The sequence below is a fragment of the Macaca fascicularis genome, chromosome 9 (genome assembly GCF_037993035.2).
Source record: "Macaca fascicularis isolate 582-1 chromosome 9, T2T-MFA8v1.1".
NCBI classification, from domain to species: domain Eukaryota; kingdom Metazoa; phylum Chordata; class Mammalia; order Primates; family Cercopithecidae; genus Macaca; species Macaca fascicularis.
This window is the reverse complement of record NC_088383.1, coordinates 94,630-115,603: the sequence shown is the minus strand read 5'-3', so window position 1 is coordinate 115,603 and position 20,974 is coordinate 94,630. Positions and strand designations below refer to the sequence as shown.

General features: G+C 46.7%; 1 protein-coding gene across 1 annotated transcript in view; it reads right to left on the bottom strand.

Annotated features, from left to right (window-relative positions):
- Nucleotides 1-19,682, bottom strand: part of LOC135965073 (uncharacterized) — a 45,765-nt gene extending 26,083 nt beyond the window's left edge. Inside the window, exons 1-4 of the mRNA XM_074000698.1 lie at nucleotides 19,606-19,682; nucleotides 19,161-19,324; nucleotides 18,752-18,834; nucleotides 18,380-18,668 (exon numbers count right to left, since the gene is read on the bottom strand). Of these exons, the coding sequence (XP_073856799.1) occupies nucleotides 18,380-18,668; nucleotides 18,752-18,834; nucleotides 19,161-19,324; nucleotides 19,606-19,682 (613 nt within the window). The remainder of the gene's footprint in view (nucleotides 1-18,379; nucleotides 18,669-18,751; nucleotides 18,835-19,160; nucleotides 19,325-19,605) is intronic.
- Between the last annotated feature and the right edge of the window lie 1,292 nt (nucleotides 19,683-20,974).

Below are 20,974 nucleotides of genomic sequence, written 5' to 3'. Positions count from 1 at the left end.
AGCAAACGGTTTGGAGGACAGCCTGAACTCCAACGTCCCAGGTGTGGCTTGCCAGGAAGCACAGAGGAAGGATGCAGGTCCCCAGAAGGAGGAGGCGCAGGAGGACGATGAGAGAGAAGAGAGAGAGACAAGAGAGGCAGACTGCCCAGCCGGGGGCTGAGCACAGGATCTGGCTGAGGCCCCCTGGGGAGGGGCAGAGGCAAACAGGCTGCTGCTTCTAGGCTGCTCGGGAAGATACAAGCTTGAAGGGGCTGCAAGGCAGGACTCACTGAGGAGCAGTCATGTGGATGCCACGCCTCTCACATGGCACACACTGACAACATGCAACTCACATGCAACACAACACAACACGCATGTACAATGGGCTTATACAACACTGACAACACACACTGCACACAAACACACACAACCTATACAACACATACCCAATACATGTGACTCACAACACAATGTGCATTTATAACACACTCATACGACACATAACCAATACATGCAACTCACAACACAACATGTGCGTACAACACACTCATACACACATACAGCACACGTAACTTACATACAACACAACACGCACGTACAATGCACTCATACAGCACACACAACACACAACTCACATACAACACGCACATGCAACACACTCATACAACACACAACACTCATACAACACACAACACACGTAACTCACAACACAACATGCACACACAACACTCATACAACATACATACAATACATGCAACTCACAACATACACACACAACACACTCATACAGCTCACGTACAACACATGCAACTCACGTTCAACACAACATGCACGTACAACACACACAACACACGCAACTCAACACAACATTCACGTACAACACACTCATGCAACACAACACTCATACAACGTACACACAATACATGCAACTCATAACACAACATACACATACAATACACTCATACAACACATACAACACATGCAACTCACGCATAACACAGCATGCACGTACAACACACTCATACAACATATAACACATACAACATGCACACAACACACGCAACTCAACACAAATACATGTACAATTCACTCACAACACACAACACTCATACAACACACAACACATGCAACCCATAAACACATGTACAACACACTCATACAACACACAACACTCATACATCACACACAATACATGCAACTCATATACGACATACACATACACACATACAACACACAACACTCATACAACATACAAAGCATGCAACTCACAAATACACGCACAACACACTCATACAACACACAACACTCAAACGTACAATAAGTGCAACTCAACACAATATGCACATACAACACACATACAACCCATGCAACTCACATACAACACAACACACTCATACAACACATTCATACAACACACACTATACAGATTCTAAGTATGAAATAGAAAACAGCACACTCACAGTTTCTAAATTTGATGAAAACTTTTTTCAAGAAAGTCGTCCAACATCCAAACTGGTACCATGTCCTCATTTTCAGTTGCTGTTCAGATTCAAGCATTTTTATCATCTACTCTATGAATTATAATAATACAGCATAAACCCATTTTTCATTTTACACCCACTTTGCTGTGGGGTGCTCCAAAACAGGGGCCAGGAGCCTCAGAGTCGTCCCTCGGAACAAAACACAACCGACACTCAGAGGCCAGGAAGGGAACTCGGGGGGTGACACACACTCTCTCATCTGCAGAGCTCTGCTTCAAATACTTTACACGTAACCAGGCTGGAACGGGTTGGTGAGGGTACAGACATGGCAAACTGAGAAGAAACTGGCAGGTGGAGAAAGATCAGTCAAAATCCAAGGAAAAATGCTGAACATTTTCCACAAATAGTTCACACAACAGATGATACTCAGGCTACTGAAAGTTTATTGAGAGGGGTCTTGCTCCAAAGAAAAAGTTCTCTCCCAAAGTTATCAAAGATTCACAGCAGGCACCTGCCCCCAACACACCATCTTCCGAGGGCCTAGGAGTCAAAAAGAAGGTAAGACAGTAGTAAGGGTACAGGGAGAGGAGAGCGGGAGGGGACCGAGAACTCGGAACCAAGAGATGGGCGGACACTGAATGCCTGACTCCAAGGTTATCACCCCAGAAAACAAGTCTGTTTAAGTCCGTAGTAACAGTGTTAGTACTTTCACTGAACCTGCACTCAACACTGGAGAACCTCCCTGTGTTATAAAGACGATCTGAAAAATAACATTAATTCACAATGTAGAGTGATGATTCAGCCACAGAAAATAAAACTGACATAATCCACTACAAGTCACACTATGTCTGTCTTTAAGACTGGTTTATGATGCAGAAAAGAGGCAGTTTGAGATCTAAAATACTTAAACTGGCAAACACCTTGTTTCCCTGAATTCTCACAACCGTGGCACCAGCTAGAGTAAGACAGAGTGGTTTTCAGAGCTTCCAGAACAGCAGAACAGATCAATCATAAATATGCAAAAGTGATCTGAAAACAGAATTAATTAATATTCCACGTTTTGGCTTAAACTAGTCATGTGATTTCCAATAAGTGGGAAACATTCACACCGATTTTTATAAGAAAGTTCAATGTGAACACATAGTACAGAACATTGCCTTTGTTTTGGAATTTATTTATTTAATATGATAATTTCATTTGTATTTAGTTATTCTTGATGTTGAATGCTCATCTTTATTAATGATGAGCTACCCATTTTCTGACTGAGGAAACAGAAAGTTGTCACTGCCTAACAGCAATACTCAAAACAGCCTGTATGAAAGGAAAAGGTATATCTGTGTGCACACAGATGCATACACATGCATACACGTACCTATACATGTACACACGCGTGTACATATGTGCATACACATACACACATACACATGTGTGCATGAGCACACATGCATGCACACATATACACATACATGCATACACACGCATATGCACATACACGTACACTCATATACACACGTACACATGCACACACATACATGCATATACACGTGCACATGGACACGTGGACACGCACATACACACGCATACACACATGCACACACATGCATGCGTACATGCATACGTAAGTATCATCTCAGGTACGTGGATTCAAAATTCTGATGCAAACAAGAATAATTACAAAACAAGGTAGGGTGTCAACAAGTGAGAATTGAGATGAAAGTTCTGATATGTTCCAGAGACGATACGGGAGGTCGTCACATCACATAAATATCTTACCCATTTTAAACGTGACAATTCCTGCCAACATCGGCCTGGATTAAGATGATTTCATTGACATAAGGAACAGAAAATATAGTATTTATTCTAATGAGATTCTGTAATCATTACATTATTTTCACAATTATAAGTAATCACTAAATAACTTCCTCCCAAGGGTCTAAAAATAAAAATAAGATAACAAAAGAAAGTCACAGTCCTGAGAGCTTTATCATGCAAATCACAACTGTGAAAATCAAGCATGTTTTTGAGACTATGCCCTCCTCAAATATCCTTCCTGGAATTTTGTACCAGTAATGGCTGGTAATTAATTGTTATACCAGCTGGAAAGTATATCATTGGGGGTACGTGAAGTAAACATGTAAAGAGAAATGAACACACACACTTGAACCCAGGCCTCATTTCACAACTGTTTCCTACTTTCGATTTGCTTAGTTTACCTCATGAGGTACCTCGAGGAGAGAAAGCAGAGCTGGGATCTGCCCCGAGGCTGCTTCGGGAAGAGCTGGGTGGGCACCAAGACCCTCAGACCGAGGGCTGAGCTGCGTGGCTATGACCCCATCACTGCAGCTCCCCAAGCGTGTGTCCCTGTGTGTCACGCAAACCCCTGCCACACAGGTGACACACGCCACACGCCTGACACAGGCTCAGCACACAGGGAGCGATCAGTAAGTGGTGACTAGAGAGAAGTGACGGCCTTCAGCGTGGATGGAGAAAACAGGCCACAGACTCACAGAGGAAACGCCACAGATCCACAGACGGAGAAAACACCACAGACGCACGGACGGAGGAAACACCACAGACGCATGGAGGGAAGAAAAGTGCCACAGACGCACGGAGGGAGGAAAAGTGCCACAGACGCAGGGACGAAAGAAACGCCACTGACGCACGGATGGAAGAAACGCCACAGACGCATGGACGGAGAAAACGTGCCACAGAGGCACTCACGGAGAAAACAGTCCACAGATGCACGAACAGAGGAAACGCCACAGACGCACGGACGGAGGAAACAGGGCAGAGACGCCTATACACCAGTGTGGAACGTCGGACAGGAACGTCCCGGCCATGCACTGTCCACTCCCCCTAGAGACTTCCCACCCCAGAGCACTCAGGATGGCTGTGGAGCGCCTGCCACGCACCCCAGAGGCGAAGCTGGGGAGCCAGAGATGAGCAGGTTCACGTCCATCAAATGCAGCTGCAATCCCTGTAATAACTGGAGGTCACTATTAAACAGAAGGGCACTTCACTTGGAATAAAAGCACTCTGCATAAAAGAACTAAAGATTGGCTGGAGACAGCTTAGAAACCGTCACCATTATTCTTGTTAGTGACAGCGAAGCTTCAAGAGTGGTCACTTTTCCTGTAGAAATCCCACAGAGGTGATTCCTGGAACTCATTTAGAATATTTCTTTCCCAGAAACCACACAACCAAGAACTTAATAGTGCCGTCTCTTGACCAGAAAGATTCAGATTTCTGATGAAACTAAACCCTGTCCAGCCTCCTGATTCTAGAAGATGCTGTACAGAAAAGCTAACTCAAAGGGGTCTCATTTCTTTTGTCATCCACGACACATAAAAAATTTTTTTAAATATACAAAAAATGTAGGAATCGTACAGTGAATACCCATGTGTCTACCCCCTGGATCACAGACTAGATTTAAATGTAAAGTTCTAAAGGTTCCCAGCTAAGGAAATGTGCAGTGTAAGCCTCTACCTGGTTAGAACCAAGGGGAATGGAATGAGCTTTCCCCAGCCTTGCTGCTCAGCTGGGAGGGGCTGCCACAGCTCAGCCACCCCACCCCAGAGCACCCAGGATGGCTGTGGAGTTCCTGCCACCCACCCCAGAGGTGAGGCTGGATCCCCATTCGCGGTGTTAAGAATGAGCCAGCCTTTAGAGGCCATGTGGTCTATACTTGAATAGAAAATGTTCCAGGAAACTAAAGATTCCAATGCGTGCACTGAATTCCTAACCATTTGAAACCCAGGCTCCTCATCTATACACGAAGAACAACGCTCTCTCCTGGGAAAGCATTTCAGAAGGACGAAAAAGGATCCACATGAGAGCAGCTGAAAACTACAAGGCATCATGCAATTATAAGCCTTTTTCTATATCTTTGTTTCAAGGAATGTCAGCATTCTAAATATTGCAGTTCATCCCACATCACCTTTCAGGAGCAAATCATAACGATCAAAAGTATCAGCAGAATCACTACCAGCTCAGTCGCCATGTGCTTCTTCTTCCTGCATGACAATTCCTGCAGAACGATGGGACCATCCAAGAATGGCTCCCTGCCATCATGTGCCCATTCTCCTTCCCCAGGGGGCTATTCCTGTACTCACGGGGCATGGGAAACCTGTATAACGCCACCAGAAAGTCCTTGTTTGACTTACACACTTCCCAGAAGGGCTGATTTTATCCAGAATCCTAACTGTGTCAAACACTAAACCTAAGAAATCATCAAGAAACCAAGGAAATGTAAGGCCATGTCCTGCCCCGGGTGCATGGCTACTAGGGGAGAAATAGAAAATGAGACATGAAAGGAAACTTTTAAGATATTCAGACCATCACTGGATGATTCCAGGAACCCATTACAGATCATTGCTGTTCCTAATAACAGGAAAGAAATTCTAAAATCCCAACAGGCATGGTGAGTCCCTCACTTGCATGAAGTCAAAATAATAATCCATCACTCTCTTCAAAAGGACAAAAGAAAAACTCTACTTCCTCTTCATATTAATTTGTGTACAAGCGACTTAAGTGAGAAAATCTTAATGTCTGGACTGTGATATCAATAGCAAAATAATCCCAAGATTCCCAATTAAAAGATAGAGACGGCCTGAATGAATTTAAAACAAGAAAAACCGACTATATGCTGCCTACAAAAAACACAGTTCAGCTGCAAAGACACACATAGACTAAATGTGAAGGGATGGAAAAACACATTCCACATTAATGGAAATCAAAAGTAAGCAAGAGTAGCCATATTTATTTCAGATCAATCACAATTTAAGTCAAAAACTGTAAAAAGGAGAAAAAAAGGTAATTATATAATAAAGAGATCAAAATAGCAAAAGGATATAACAATTACGAGTATATGTGCACCCAACAACAAAGCACTCAGATATATAAAGCAAATATTAGTAGATCTAAATGGAGAGAGAGGTCGGGCGCGGTGCCTCACGCCCATAATCCCAGCATTTTGGGAGGGATGTGGAGGCAGGTGGATCACCTGAGGTCAGGAGTTTAAGACCAGCCTGGCCAATATGGTGAAACCCTGTCTCTACTAATACAAAAAATTAGCCCAGCATGGTGGCACATGCCTGTAATCCCAGCTACTTGGGAGGCTGAGGCAGGAGAATCACTTGAACTCAGGAGGTGGAGGTTGCAATGAGTTGAGATTGCACCTCTGCCCTCCAGCCTAGGCAACAAGAGCAAAACTCTGTCTCAAATAAATTTATATATACATATATATGTATAGAGAGAGACAGGGAGACACCAACACAACAATAGTAGGAGCTTCAAAATCCCACTGTCAGTACTGGAGGTCATCTAGACAAAAAATAACAACAAAACATCAAATTTAAAGTCCAGTGTAGACCAAATGGACCTAACAGACATTTACAGAACATTTCATCCAACAGATACAAAATGCACATTCTTCTCAGCACATGGAATATTCTCTAGAATCCACCACATGTTAGGCTACAAAAGAATTCTCAATACATTTTTTCTAAAATTGAAATAACATCTAGGATATTCTCAGACTCTAACAGAATAAAGCTATAAATCAACAACAAGGAACAGACACTTCTCAAAAGAAGACATTTATGCAGCCAATAGAGACATGAAAAAATGCTCATAATATAGAATGAGACCACCACTTCTCCTGTTGTCTTTCCCAGCTTTTCCCCGTCTCCCCTTTTCCCTAGTTTATAAGACAGGAGAAGGGGGAGAAAACAAAAAGTTAGAAAGAAACAGAAGGAAGATAAATAGCTAGAGGACCTTGGCACCACCACCTGGCCCTGGTGGTTAAAATAATAATAATAATATTAACCCCTGACCAAAACTACTAGTGTTATCTGTAAATTCCAGACATTGTTTGAGAAAGCAGTGTAAAACGTTTTGTTCTGTTAGCTGATACATGTAGCCTCCCATCATGTTTTGTCTGAGGCTAGTCCTGCTACAATAATCACTCGCCATCAGAGAAATGCAAATCAAAACCACAATGAGATACCATCTCACACCAGTTAGAATGGTGATCATTAAAAAGTCAGGAAACAACAGGTGCTGGAGAGGATGTGGAGAAATAGGAACACTTTTACACTGTTGGTGGGACGGTAAACTAGTTCAACCATTGTGGAAGACAGTGTGGTCATTCCTCAAGGATCTAGTACTAGAAATACCATTTGACCCAGCCATCCCAATACTGGGTATATACCCAAAGGATTATAAATCATGCTGCTATAAAGACACATGCACACGTATGTTTATTGCGGCACTATTCACAACAGCAAAGACTTGGAACTAACCCAAATGTCCATCAATGACAGACTGGATTAAGAAAATGTGGCACATATACACCATGGTATACTATGCAGCCATAAAAAAGGATGAGTTCATGTCCTTTGTAGGGACATGGATGCAGCTGGAAACCATCATTCTCAGCAAACTATCGCAAGGACAGAAAACTAAACACCGCATGTTCTCACTCATAGGTGGGAAATGAACAGTGAGATCACTTGGACACAGGAAAGGAAACATCACACACTGGGGCCTGTTGTGGGGAGGGGGGAGGAGGGAGGGGGGAGGGATAACATTAGGAGATATACCTAATGTAAATGATGAGTTAATGCGTGCAGCATACCAACTTGGCACGCGAATACATATGTAATAAACCCGCACATTGTGAACATGTACCCTAGAACACAAAGTTTAATTCTAAAAAAAATCAACAACGAGGAGAACTTTCAAAACTGTATGAATACATAGAAATTAAACAATATGCCCTTGAATAGCCAATGGGTCAATGAAGAAATGAAGAAGGAAATTTAAAAATTTCTGGAAATAAATGAAAACAGAAACACAACATATCAAAGTTTATGGTATACAGCAAAAGCAGTATTAAGAGGAAAGTTTATAACAATAAACTCCTACATTTAAAAAACAGATTTAAAATAAACAACCTAACAACGAACTGCAATGAGCTAGAAGAGCAAGAACAAATCAAATCCAAAAGTGGTAGAAGAAAAGACATAACAAAGATCAAAGAGGAACTAAATAAACTTGAAACTAACAAATATAAAAATGAAGAAAAAAATGTTGGTTTTTTGAAAAGATAAATAAAATAGACAAACCATTAGCTACACTAAGCAAACAAAAAGAAATCCGAAAGAAATAAAATTAGAAACAGAAAAGGAGAATGACAGTTGATACCACAGAAATACAAGGGATCATTACAGACTATTTTGAACAACTATATGTCAACAGATTGGAAAACCTAGAAGAAATGGATAAATTCCCGGACACGTACAACCTACCAAGATGGAACCAAGAAGAAACGGAAATCCTAAAACAGACCAATAATGAGTAACATGTATGACTAAGTAATAATAAAAAGTCTCCCAACAAAGAAAAGCCCAGAACTAGGTGACTTCGCAGCTGAATTCTACACATTTTTGTTTCAATTCTTCTCAAAGTATTCCAAAAGTATTGAAGAGGAGGGAATCCTGCCAAGTTCATTCTTCAAGACCAGCATTACCCTGATACCAAAATAAGACAAGGACACAATAAAAAGAGAAAACTATAGGTCAATATCCCTGATGAACACAGATGCAAAAATCCTCAACAAAATACTAACAAACTGAATCCAACAGCAAATCAAAAAGATTATACACCATGATCAAGTGGGATTTATCCCAGGATGCAAGGATTGCTGAACAAACACAAATCAATAATCATGCTACATCACATCAACAGAATTAAGGACAAAAACCATAATATCATTTCGATAGATACAGAAAAAGCATTTGATAAAATTCAACGCTGCTTCATGATAGAAAGTCTCAACAAAAGAGGCACTGAAGGAAAAATACCTCAACACAATAAAGGCCATATGTGACAAACCCACAGCTAACATAATGGGGAATGGGGAAACACTAAGAGCTTTTTCTCTGAGATCTGTAACAAGACAAGGACGCCCACTTGTGCCACGCCTATTCAACACAGCACTGAACGTCCTAGTCAAGAGCAGTCAGGCAAGAGAAAGAAATCAAGGGCACCCAAAGTAGAAAGGAGGCACTCTAATTGTCTGTTTTCAGACAATGTGCTCTTATATATTAAAAAAAAAAAAAAAAAAAAAAGACTCCAGCAAAAATCTCTTTGAACTGATAAACAAATTCAGTAAAGTTACAGAATACAAAATCAACATATAAAAATCAGTAGCATTTCTATAGACCAACAATGAGCCAGTGAAAAAAGAAATCAAGAAAGCAATCCCATTTAACTACAAAAATATAAAATAAAAATAAAAATACCTCAGAAGAAATCTAACCAAGAAGGTTAAAGATCTCTATGAGGAAAACGATATTCTACCCTCGGAAGGTAGAACAGTGGCTTCTAGAGACAGGAAAGGGCGGCGGGAAGGCAGAAAGGGAGAGGTTATCTAATGGATACAAAATTACATCTAGATAGTAAAAATAAGGGTTAGTGTGCTATAGCCTTGTAGGGTGACTATAGTTTACAATTTATTGTATATTTTCAAGCAGCTAGAAGAGAGGATTTTAAATATTCCCAGCATTAAGAAATGACAAATGTTTGAGATGATGGACATGCTAATTACCCTGAGTTGCTAATTACACACGAAAAACATGTATTGAAATATCATACTGTATCCCATGGATATGTACTATAATGTGTCCATTAAAAATAATAATTGTTAAAAACCCAAGGGTCATTTCTCATGTGTCCTATGTCAGTGTTGTGGTCCATTGGTGGAGACCCAGCCATTTGCAAGTAAGACTATAGTCACTTGAGCTGAAAGCAAATGAATCGTCACAAAAATTACCACTGGCACCGAGTCTTCTTTCCAGAATTTCCTGCCCACAGCACTGCCACAGTCACTGTGGGCAGGAAAGACACACTAGCACCCAAGTTTCAACCCCAGTACAGTTGATGCTTTTATTTCTCTGGTTTGGAATAGGTGTGTGTGCATAATTTACGTTTACTCCAACTGTCCCCTTGCTTAAATAGCTTCTTAAGGATAACTTCCTCTTACTAAATCCCAACAGCTTCTGAGCATCCGTTATATTCTCCAAAGTAAATAAAAAGAGAAAACGTGTTGAAAGCCTGATAATGTTCACTTAAGAATCCAGCATGATGTACAGCTTGAAATGACTACTCCACCTTGTTCCTTTACATGACTTTTAAAGTAGCCCCAGTTATTATACATAATTGAGGTCATAATTTCTGCAATACCATTAGGTCCACGAACGGTAGGGCCAGAGGACTTCAAAGTCTGTCTCCGATTTTTTTTTTTAAAAAAGGGAAAGCTCATGAGAGTAGGTAATGAAAATAAATATTCACACAACTCGGAACAGGGGATGGTGAAACATAAAACTCCAGCCTGGCACAGGTGTCCAGCCAGTGAGGGTGGGGACACAGACTCATAGGGTCCCCACAATCCCTCAAAAATGCCACAGACAGGTGGGTGGCCTGAGACAGAGCCAGGCTCCGAATTCCGGGAGCTGTCTGGCTCATGTGCACCTCATGTGGTCCACACTGCACGAGGATGCCCAACGTCACCAGTCCCGGTGCAGAACACAAGAATGCCCCATGGCATGAGCCCCCGCTGCACAGCATAGCCCGAAGGTGCCAGCTCAGACTCCTACACACGCTGGTCACCAAGGCACTGCCCTCCAGGAAGGAGGACCCCAGAGGTCGTGGCAGGGTGAGGTTCTGCTCTTCATCATCCGCGAGCAGAGGGGAAAGTCCCAGCAGACATTTGGGGAGCCTCTACACGTGGTTCTGGGACTCTGAGTGGAGGTTCAAAGATGTCCCCAGGTACGCCAGACTCAAACCTAAAAAAGACCCATTCTTCCAGATATGCCCAGACTGGAACCTATATAGGCCATCCTTCCTAGCTTTTCTCTGGAAAACCAGGCTTAAAAGAGTATCGACTAAAAGGGGCCACCAGGAAGACAGAAGTCCTATCTTTAAAAAAAGATTTTTTTTTTTTTTTTTTAAAAAGAGGCACTGAGGCTCTGACCCATCTGAGCACAGAGTACATGCTCGGCAGCCTCTGTCAGAGCAGAGCAAGTACACACATGCTCTCCATGCCCTGTGCTCCCAGCACCCGTGCTCCCCGCACCCATGCTTCACACGCCCGTGCTCCCCGCACCCGTCCTCTCCACGCCCATGCTCCCTACACCTATCTGTGCTCCCCATGCCTATGCTCCCTGCAGCCGTGCTCCCCGCACTGTGCTCCCTGCGCCCATGTCTGCTCCTCGAGCTCTCTTCCACTGGTTTCCTCTGTACATCCCTCTTGATAGTCACTGTCACTGTCACCTCGAATCACCTGGCTAAATGGAGGTAAAGAAAAAGTCTAGAGTAGCACATTGGAGGACAGAGTGGAAGTGGCTATTTACCAAGCAGGGCTATGAGATGAGCGCATCTGATCCCCATTAATCCTGACGGTCAGTTGATTAGCCCTGTTCAACAGCTGGGGACACTGAGGTGTGGAAGGATGGGCTTGCTTACCCCAGACGATGCTGACAGTGTGGGCCCAGCCCAGTCCCACAGCCACCAGGAGGAGGCTCCTCACTGGGCAGGCGCGGATGTGCAGCCCAGAGAACGCTTGGGACCCTGGCACAGACTCCTCAGGAAGGAAACAGAGAAAGGCCCACAGAGACTCAAGCAGCACAGAAGAAGGTCACCCACAAGTTAAAAATAGATGTTTGTGCTTTACCGTCCCAGAGTGCTAAAAATCCAACCCACTCACACGCACAGCCTGACGTGAGCCTGGCCTCCTGCAGCACTGGGCTAAGCGAGAGACGTACCTGCCTCTCTCCCGACAATAGCAAACTTGGCAGCTATTCTTCAATGTACTTGACACGCTTCTGTGAGGATTAAGCGACACTCTGTCGACACTGGCTAAGGTTAATCCTGACACAGCCAACCATCTAGATCTGCAGTGAACAAACAACTTACTTTGGATGATTCTGCCACTAACAAAGACCCTGAATCTCCCACCAAAGCTTAGTGACACGACTTACCTTTCTGTTTTCATTTCAGGTACACTGGCCCACATGATCTAATTTACCTGCTGATAATGCCTTGGAAAGACCACCAGGGGGCCCCACACCATTTTCAGCTTTAGAGGGATGTGAATTTCCCTTTGATGAGAAAGGTGATGGGGAAATAAAACAAGGATCCAAAACAGATGCCTGTGTGTTTCCTGGGAGTGATAAAGTCAGGAACTGCCTCTGTGTGTCAGGCGAGGGAATAACAGAGACAATGGCACCAACTCCTGAGACAGAAGACCTGATGCATGGTGCAGCCACCGCCTGTGGCCAAGGAAATTCCAGGGAATGTAGACCCCAGTTGTATGGTACAGCCACCATGTGCGACCACAGAAATTCCAGGAATGCAGACCCTCAGTCACATGGTACAGCCACTATCTGCAGCCACAGAAATTCCAGAGAACGCAGACCCTCAGACACATGGTACAGCCACTATCTATGGCCATGGAAATTCCAAGGAATGCAGACCCTCAGTCACATGGTACAGCCACCATATATGGCCACGGAAATTCCGAGGAATGCATACCCCAGTCGCATGGTGCAGCCACAGCCTGCAGCCACAGAAATTCTGGAGAACGCAGACCCCAGTCGCATGGTACAGCCACTACCTATGGCCATGGAAATTCCAGAGAACAGAGACCCTCATTCCCATGGTACAGCCACCACCTATGGCCACGGAAATTCAGGGGAACGCAGACCCTCAGTTACATGGTACAGCTACCACCTGTGGTCACAGAAATCCTGGGGAACACAGACTCCAGTCGCATGGTGCAGCTACCACCTGTGGTCACAGAAATCCTGGGGAACACAGACTCCAGTCGCATGGTGCAGCCACCACCTGCAGTCACGGAAATTCCAGGGAATGCAGACCCCAGTCACATGGTACAGCCACCATCTATGGCCACGGAAATTCCAGGGAACATAGACACCAGTCGCATGGTGCGGCCACCACCTGTGGCCATGGAAATTCTGGGGAATGCAGGCCCCAGTCTCTAAAGTATGAACTTCACTGCAGTGAATGTGGAAGAGTTTCTCTCTGTGCAGAGCTCAGTATCCAGAAGGGGAGATGGCCCCAGGAATGCCTTCCTCCTCTTCAGAGCTCAGGGCCTAGGGCTGACACCCTTGGGAGGGGTCCTTGTTCAGCAATTGTGCCTGTGGAGGGTCCCCCAACACTCACCGTGCACCTCCTAGGAGCGGAGGCTACAAAAGGGAGCCAGAGACCAAGCTCTGCTCAGACAACAGTGAGCTGATGGCCTTCCACTCTAAGTTCAACAGGGACCCAGGGACCAAGCTCTGCTCAGACAACAGTGAGTTGATGGCCTTCCACTCTAAGTTCAACAGGGACCCAGGGACCAAGCTCTGCTCAGACAATAGTGAGCAGATGGCCTTCCACTCTAAGTTCAACAGGGACCCAGGGACAAAGTTCTGCTGAGACAACAGTGAACTGATGGCCTTCCACTCTAAGTTCCAACTGCATGGAATGTGTATTCCATGAATGCTTGTTAAATGAATGATTCATATAAGGTCATCTGTGCTGACCTTTGCTGGTCTGCTGAATGTGAGCTTCAGAGCATAGGCCTCATTCCTGGAGCAGCCAGCTCTTCCCAGAGCGACGGCCGCTGCAGGGCAAAGCCCAGAGCTTGTCCTGCAGCAACACACTCAGGACCCTGCGCTGGGCACGCTGGGGGCCTCTCCAGCAGAAGATCCCCAGCCCGGACCGTGCAATACCAGTGAACCCCAGGGGAGTCCCAAGTGCTCAAAATCATGTAAATGTCCATTGTGATTTAACATATCAATTTTAGAAGAAAGGGCATATTGCCACCTCTCTCCTCAAACTAGGGACTATAAATCGATCCATCACCCTAACTGAGACTCTGCCTTAAATTCTGCTAAAACTACCATCCAAACACTCAAATTTACATTAGCGTTAAGGGAAAAAAAAAACTAAACCAAACACCTGTAAGAAACGGTCAAGTAACCTGTGATACATCAACCCAAAGATTAAACATGAAAACAATGAAGTAGCAAGATATTAAAAGAATATAAACTCTATGTACATCATGGTCCAAGGTTCTAAAATTACACAGAAACAAAGACTGGAATGGAAGGGGGATACGTTTACAGACACATTTTTTATTTTTTAATTTTTAATATTGCTTCTCTAATGTATGATTTGACTAACCAGATAATTCAGCAAAAAATAAAAAAATAAATTGTGCCTATCGATAAATATGTAAAGAATCCTTTTCTTTGATGCCAATGGAATTAGTTTGGGTCTGACCCACAGTCTTCAATCTTTTAATTAAGACACAAAAATCATCTTTCAAGCTGTTAGGAAAAAAAGAAGAAAAAGATTGAAAACCAGGAGCCCAGAAAAAAAGGACTCGCTATGTATCACAGCGTCTCTCCACGCCTCTCCACCAAGGACAGTGCTCCCTCTTTCCCCATTTTCATACCTACTGCACAAAACACTTAGTAAAGAACTATCTCAATTCATGAGTCACACAGCACAAAGGGCCAGTGTCTCTGCCAAACATACCCTGCAGCCCCAAAACGAAGAGGCAACTGGTTCCTTCCTTCCTCAGTGAAGGAAGAATGAGAGGCTGCTGGTTGTCATTTTAAATCTCACACCTCAATGTCTTAGCACTTTCCTGCTTTGTTGGTTTCCAGGGCTTATTAAAATTAACCACCCCCCCCCCCCCCGCGGATATTGAAGAAAGAAAGCAGGAAGGTTGTGCAGGCTTCCAAGAGGCAGAGCCCTGCTTCCGCAGCCACCTCTGTCTTTCTACCCACAGCAGCCGGGTTTACCAATTAGTCTCCCTTAAAGAGCAGTTTATGCTCATCGCGAACAAATGGATGCAATTGCTTCTTTTGAGATGCAGCAAGTTTTGGGCCCTCAGCAAAAAGAAAAAGAAAAGAAAGAAAGAAAGAAAGAAAGAAAGAAAGAAAGAAAGAAAGAAAGAAAGAAAGAAAGAAAGAAGGAAGGAAGGAAGGAAGGAAGGAAGGAAGGAAGGAAGGAAGGAAGGAAGGAAGGAAGGAAGGAAGGAAGGAAGGAAGGAAGGAAGGAAGAAAAGAAAGAAAAGAAAGAAAGAAAGAAAGAAAGAAAGAAAGAAGGAAGGAAGGAAGGAAGGAAAGAAAGAAAGAAAGAAAGAAAGAAAGAAAGAAAGAAAGAAAGAAAGAAAGAAAGGGCCGGGCGCGGTGGCTCAAGCCTGTAATCCCAGCACTTTGGGAGGCCGAGATGGGCGGATCACGAGGTCAGGAGATCGAGACCATCCTGGCTAACACGGTGAAACCCCGTCTCTACTAAAAATACAAAAAATTAGCCGGGCGAGGTGGCGGGCGCCTGTAGTCCCAGCTACTCTGGAGGCTGAGGCCGGAGAATGGCGTGAACCCGGGAGGCGGAGCTTGCAGTGAGCTGAGATCCGGCCACTGCACTCCAGCCTGGGCTACAGAGTGAGACTCCGTCTCAAAAAAAAAAAAAAAGAAAGAAAGAAAGAAAGAAAGAAAGAAAGAAAGAAAGAAAGAAAGAAAGAAAGAAAGAGAGAAAGAGAGAGAAAGAAAGAGAGGGAAATAAAGAAAGAAAGAAAAAAGAAAAGAAAAGAAAAGAAAAGAAAAGAAAAGAAAGAAAGAAAGAAAGAAAGAGAGAAAGAGAGAGAAAGAAAGAGAGAGAAAGAAAGAAAGAAAGAAAAAAGAAAAGAAAAGAAAGAAAGAAAGAAAGAGAGAAAGAGAGAGAAAGAAAGAGAAAGAAAGAAAAAAGAAAAGAAAAGAAAGAAAGAAAGAAAGAAAGAAAGAAAGAAAGAAAGAAAGAAAGAAAGAAAGAAAGAAAGAAAAAACAGGGCACTGGCACAACAGTCATAACCTCTGCGTGGCACACACACAGAAGGAAAGTTAAAGCCCTGGAGGCGGAGGCGTTCGGAAAGGGAAGGTGGAAGTAGGAAGGACGCCCACGGGATAGAGTGGTCAGAAACAGACCACCTCACCAAAGGGCGCCTTAGACGTTCCAGAGGACAAAATGCTCCTCTTTCCAGGGTAAACACCCATTTGCCAAACTCAGCCAGTGACGGTAAGCAGGAGTTTGCTTTTTTTTTAAGGCGTCTGAGTAACGATGACAAGAGCAAGAAATGAGCTTAATAATGGGACTGACAGGGCCCTGGGCTGGTGACTCTGCTGATGTGCACAGCATCAAAACCCAGGTTCCTCAATGCGCTCCCTCTGCAGTTCAGGACAGCACTACAACTCACCCCATCAATCACTGCTTAAAAAATCAGTTCTAAAAAAAGACGACCCATTTGAAAGCAGCCGGAGGAGGAAGACAGAGAGTGTCTCACAGAATCCAACCGCTTGTAGCCTCGGAACCATAACAAGAATATGAAACTAGCGGGTCCAGTGTGAGGCAGAACAGAGACGCCGTCACGGCTCTCAGGAGGCTGAGCAGGAAGCGCATGGCTCAGGCCCTGCAACGCCCTAAGGGCGCCTGGAGCAGCCCACAGGCCTGTGTCCTTCGTGTGGGTTCACCTTCCTAGTTTCCTGGGTAAATTCAATGTACAGCATTTATTCGCCAAGAAAAGAACATTCAAATCAAACTACTGTCATAACTCTGAAGGGCTCTTAACACTCCAGTCCACACGTTCAAAAGCCCACAAATATCAGTGCTGCCACTGTGCAGGTAACAATGTTTTGGATGCATCATGCACGTAACCAGTAACGACGTTTTCATGTTTTCCGTAGCCATCTCATTCAGGATACTAAAATGATCTGTGACGACTTGATACTTAGTTATCTGTGATTTTCAGATAGATTTAACAAGGCTACCTGGCCAAGAAGGCCTCACCCTCCTGAACCTGGGCACCGGTGCCCCTACGTGCACCTGGGGCCTGGGGAGCGCAGTCTCCACCACCTCTCGCTCTTCAATGTTAAATGTCCTCCCGGAGCGCCTGCGTCGTGGGCCCAGGCTCGGCCCCTCCTGGAGAGCCCTTTCCACATTACAGGACAGGGGAAGCCCAGAGCCCGCGCTGCAGCGCCACTGACGTCCCGGAGTCCCCGATTCCTGCTCCTTCCCGTCCGCGGAGGCTGGCGGGGAGGGCCTGGGACCCATTTTAGTTTTCGGTTTTGTCACGAGCCGGAAGGCGACAGCACATGCGAGCGCAGGAAACCCTTTTTTAAAATCTTCCAACGGAAACGCGAGGGGCTGCCTGACTGCCTCGGAGACGCTAGGCGGGAACCCAGAGCACCCCTGCCGTTTCCCGCATTGCAGCAGCCGGGACCCCGCCCACGCCGCGGGGGGCCCGAGGCGACAGGAGGCCCGCCGGGATCCGGCCCTTTCTTCCTCGACAAGCTGGGGGGTGGCGTGGGGCGGAGTTGGGGGGCGGGGGCAACTTAAGAAGTGATCGCGCTGTACCCAGGATTCGGAGGGGAAGCCCGGCCCCATCCTACAGCTCAGAGGCAGAACGACCCCGGAAGGTGCTCCAGGCGACCCCCTCTACCAGGCTCAATTTAAAACATAAACCGGAGAGGGTGGAAAGCTCACTATTTTCCGAATGGAGGTTCCTATCGCCATGTTCCTTCCTCCTCCGCCCCACCCGGCATGGACCCCGGGGCTGCCTTGCCGGCTCCCGCCGCCCCGCAGGTACCCCTGCCGCTCCCGGGCACGGGCTTCTCCCCAGTTCTTCCCATCGCTTCCCCGCTCTTCTCCCCAGTTCTTCCCATCGCTTCCCCACCTTTCCCCGGGTCCTCCCATCGCTTCCCCCTCTTCTGCCCGGTTCCCCCATCCCCTTCGCCCTGTTCTCCCCTTCTCCCTCTTCTCCCCTTCTCCGTCCGTCCCTCCCTCGCCGCCCGGAGGGGGGCGCGCACCTTGAGCATGTCCCCCGCTGGTCAGCACGCCGATGGCCTTGCCGGCCCCGGAGAGCTGCTCCAGGAACTTCCGCAAGGAGCCCTTGGGGGCCCGGGAGTCTTCCGCGTCCAAGACGAGGAGGCCGAGGGCAGCCGCTAGTCCGGGTGCGCAGCAGGCAATGGAGACCCTGCCCGCGTGCGCCCGACTCGGAAACGCTGCCCCGCCCGCGCCCCCGCCCGGCCCTAGCGTCAAAGGGCCTTGACGGGCGGGGCCCAAGCGCACAGGAGGGGCTGCGGGGGTGGGGCGCGGCTAGGGGCAGGGGCAGGGGCAGGGAAAGGGGCAGAGAAAGGGGCAGGGGCTGGCCGGGGCCGGGTGTGAGCAGGAGGACCTACGCGGGGGTCGTCGTAGGTGGCTGCCGCGCTAGCGGTGGGTGAGGTCGCGGAGGCGGGGGTAACACCACAAGTGGGCGGAGTCCCTGGGGGTGGGGCCGCGTTGCCGGTGTGCTACCCTTGCGGGTGGGTTGGAGGACTCTGGTTGGGGCCTTTAGAGATGCCCGGAGCGCCACAGGTGGGGGCAGGGGCAGCGACCGGGGGAGGGGAGACCGCAAGGGGGCGGGGTCACATCGTTCGCTGGGCGGGCCAAGGCAGGGCGGAATAGAACGCCGGGAGCATCTCCCGGGGCGGGGAGGGGGGGGGCAAGGGAGACCGTGAGTGGGCGCGAACGCCGGGGCCGGTGGAAACTCCGCACTTGCGGGGAGCGCCGATGGCGGGGTGGGGTGGAATTGGGGCGCGGAGACCCCACCTGGACGCGGAGGCTCGCGGCAGGCCCGGTAGATCCGGCTGTTGTCAGCGCCGAGCCCGGCCGCGCGCACAGCTTCTTGGTGGCGGCAGGATTCCTCCTGGGGCTGCGCTAGGAGCCTCTGCGCGCGGCTTCCTCGATCCCCGCCCCCACGTTTTCTCTGCAGCCTGAGGTCGGGAAGGACGCACGGAGAGTGGATCCTCCAGGTGGTGGGAAAAGCTGAGCGCGGCGAGCTTAGCTATGACGAAGCAGCGATTTCCTGGGTCCACGGGGTCTGTGGCGCTCCCGGGCCCCCAGCTCGTCCCGTGGGGAGAAGAATCCTTGGGGTGGGGAAGAGTATCGGGGCGCTACACTCAGAGACGCATGGGCGCGCGAAAGTCAGAGTGGGATAGGAGGAGGCGCAACGGGACTGACCTGGCGGGGAGGCGGGACGACACTTCCTCCCTACGGACAGGCGCGCTGCTGTACGCTGTGCCGACCTCGGCTGACTTCACCGGCCAACTCCACGTGCTGAAATACGCACATTCAAAGCGCTGTGCCAGTTGCCCATCCACAGCTTAACAGCCTGGTGCCAGTTACCTGCGATGGGACAGGGAGCAGCCCCTACAAAAGCACGGGCTTATGGGATCCCGGTTCCTTCAGTGCTCACCCCACGAAGAAGGGCTCCCAAACGGCCCCACTCGAGGGCTTTCCGGAGGATGGTCCTGCGCAGTGGGTGTTTGTTGAACAGATAGGAAACAACAAAAGAGACTAAGAAGAGGTTTGTTCTATGAACCCGGGAAAGTGAAGCAATCGCAAAGGAGAGTCTCACCAAAGGGCAATCCTGGGGAAAAGATGGAGAGGCATGGATTTTTCTTGGATGTGTGCCTCATCCTGGGGCTCATCCCGCTGAGCATCAAATATTCATTGCAAAAGAGGAAAAAAAATATATGCTGCAGACAATGCTGGATGGTCTAATCTCTCCCTTGGCCAGAATTAACGGCGAAATTCCTAACCCCTCGTGGTCCTCAGAATCACCTGTCCTATGCACACCCCCATTAAACCACTGAAGTCCAGTTTCTGGGAGCTCAGCCAGGAAATGTGTAGTTTTAAACAAACCACCTAGGTTATCCTGATGAATGCAAAGTCAGAGAGCGCTGCTCTCATGCAGTGAACCTGAGCATTATTCTATTAATTAAAAGGGAGAGGCGAATCCTGGCTGTCTTAAGGTGGCAGTTGAGTGGCCTTTGCCTTCTGGCGGGCAGAAGAGCAGACCGAGGCTCTAAGCACCTGCACCCACAGTTGGGCTCAGGATCTGTGCTGGAGAATAGAAGGGCTAATTTAATTATTCATGCCTTTTTAGAGCACGTTACATGTGGAGAAGGTGGGCCACACTGAATTTTATTTTAGCCAAATACCCGTTATCTCCTTATACAATTGATATTTTTATATTGAACATTAGGGGATTGGTCATTTGTCATCAAATTGTCTGTAATACAGAAAATGATAGATACAACCTAACAGTTCAAACATGATGAGTTAAATAAATGATGGTAAAAATATGCGCTGCAATAATATTTAGTTGCTGTTACCGCTACAAAGATATGTGTCTACTGACATGGAAATATGTTCAGGACATACAAATAAGTGAAAAGGCAGGCCTAGACGCAGTGCGAGCCTGTGTGTGAGTGCGTGCGTGCGTGTGTGTGTGTGTGTGTGTGTGTGTGTGAGTCTGCATACATCTGTAAATGTTTCTGAGCATTTTATTTCCTTTCTTTTGCTTAGTATAGGCAATGCCATTTTTCTCTGCGATGAACAGGTATTGTTTAGGGAATAGA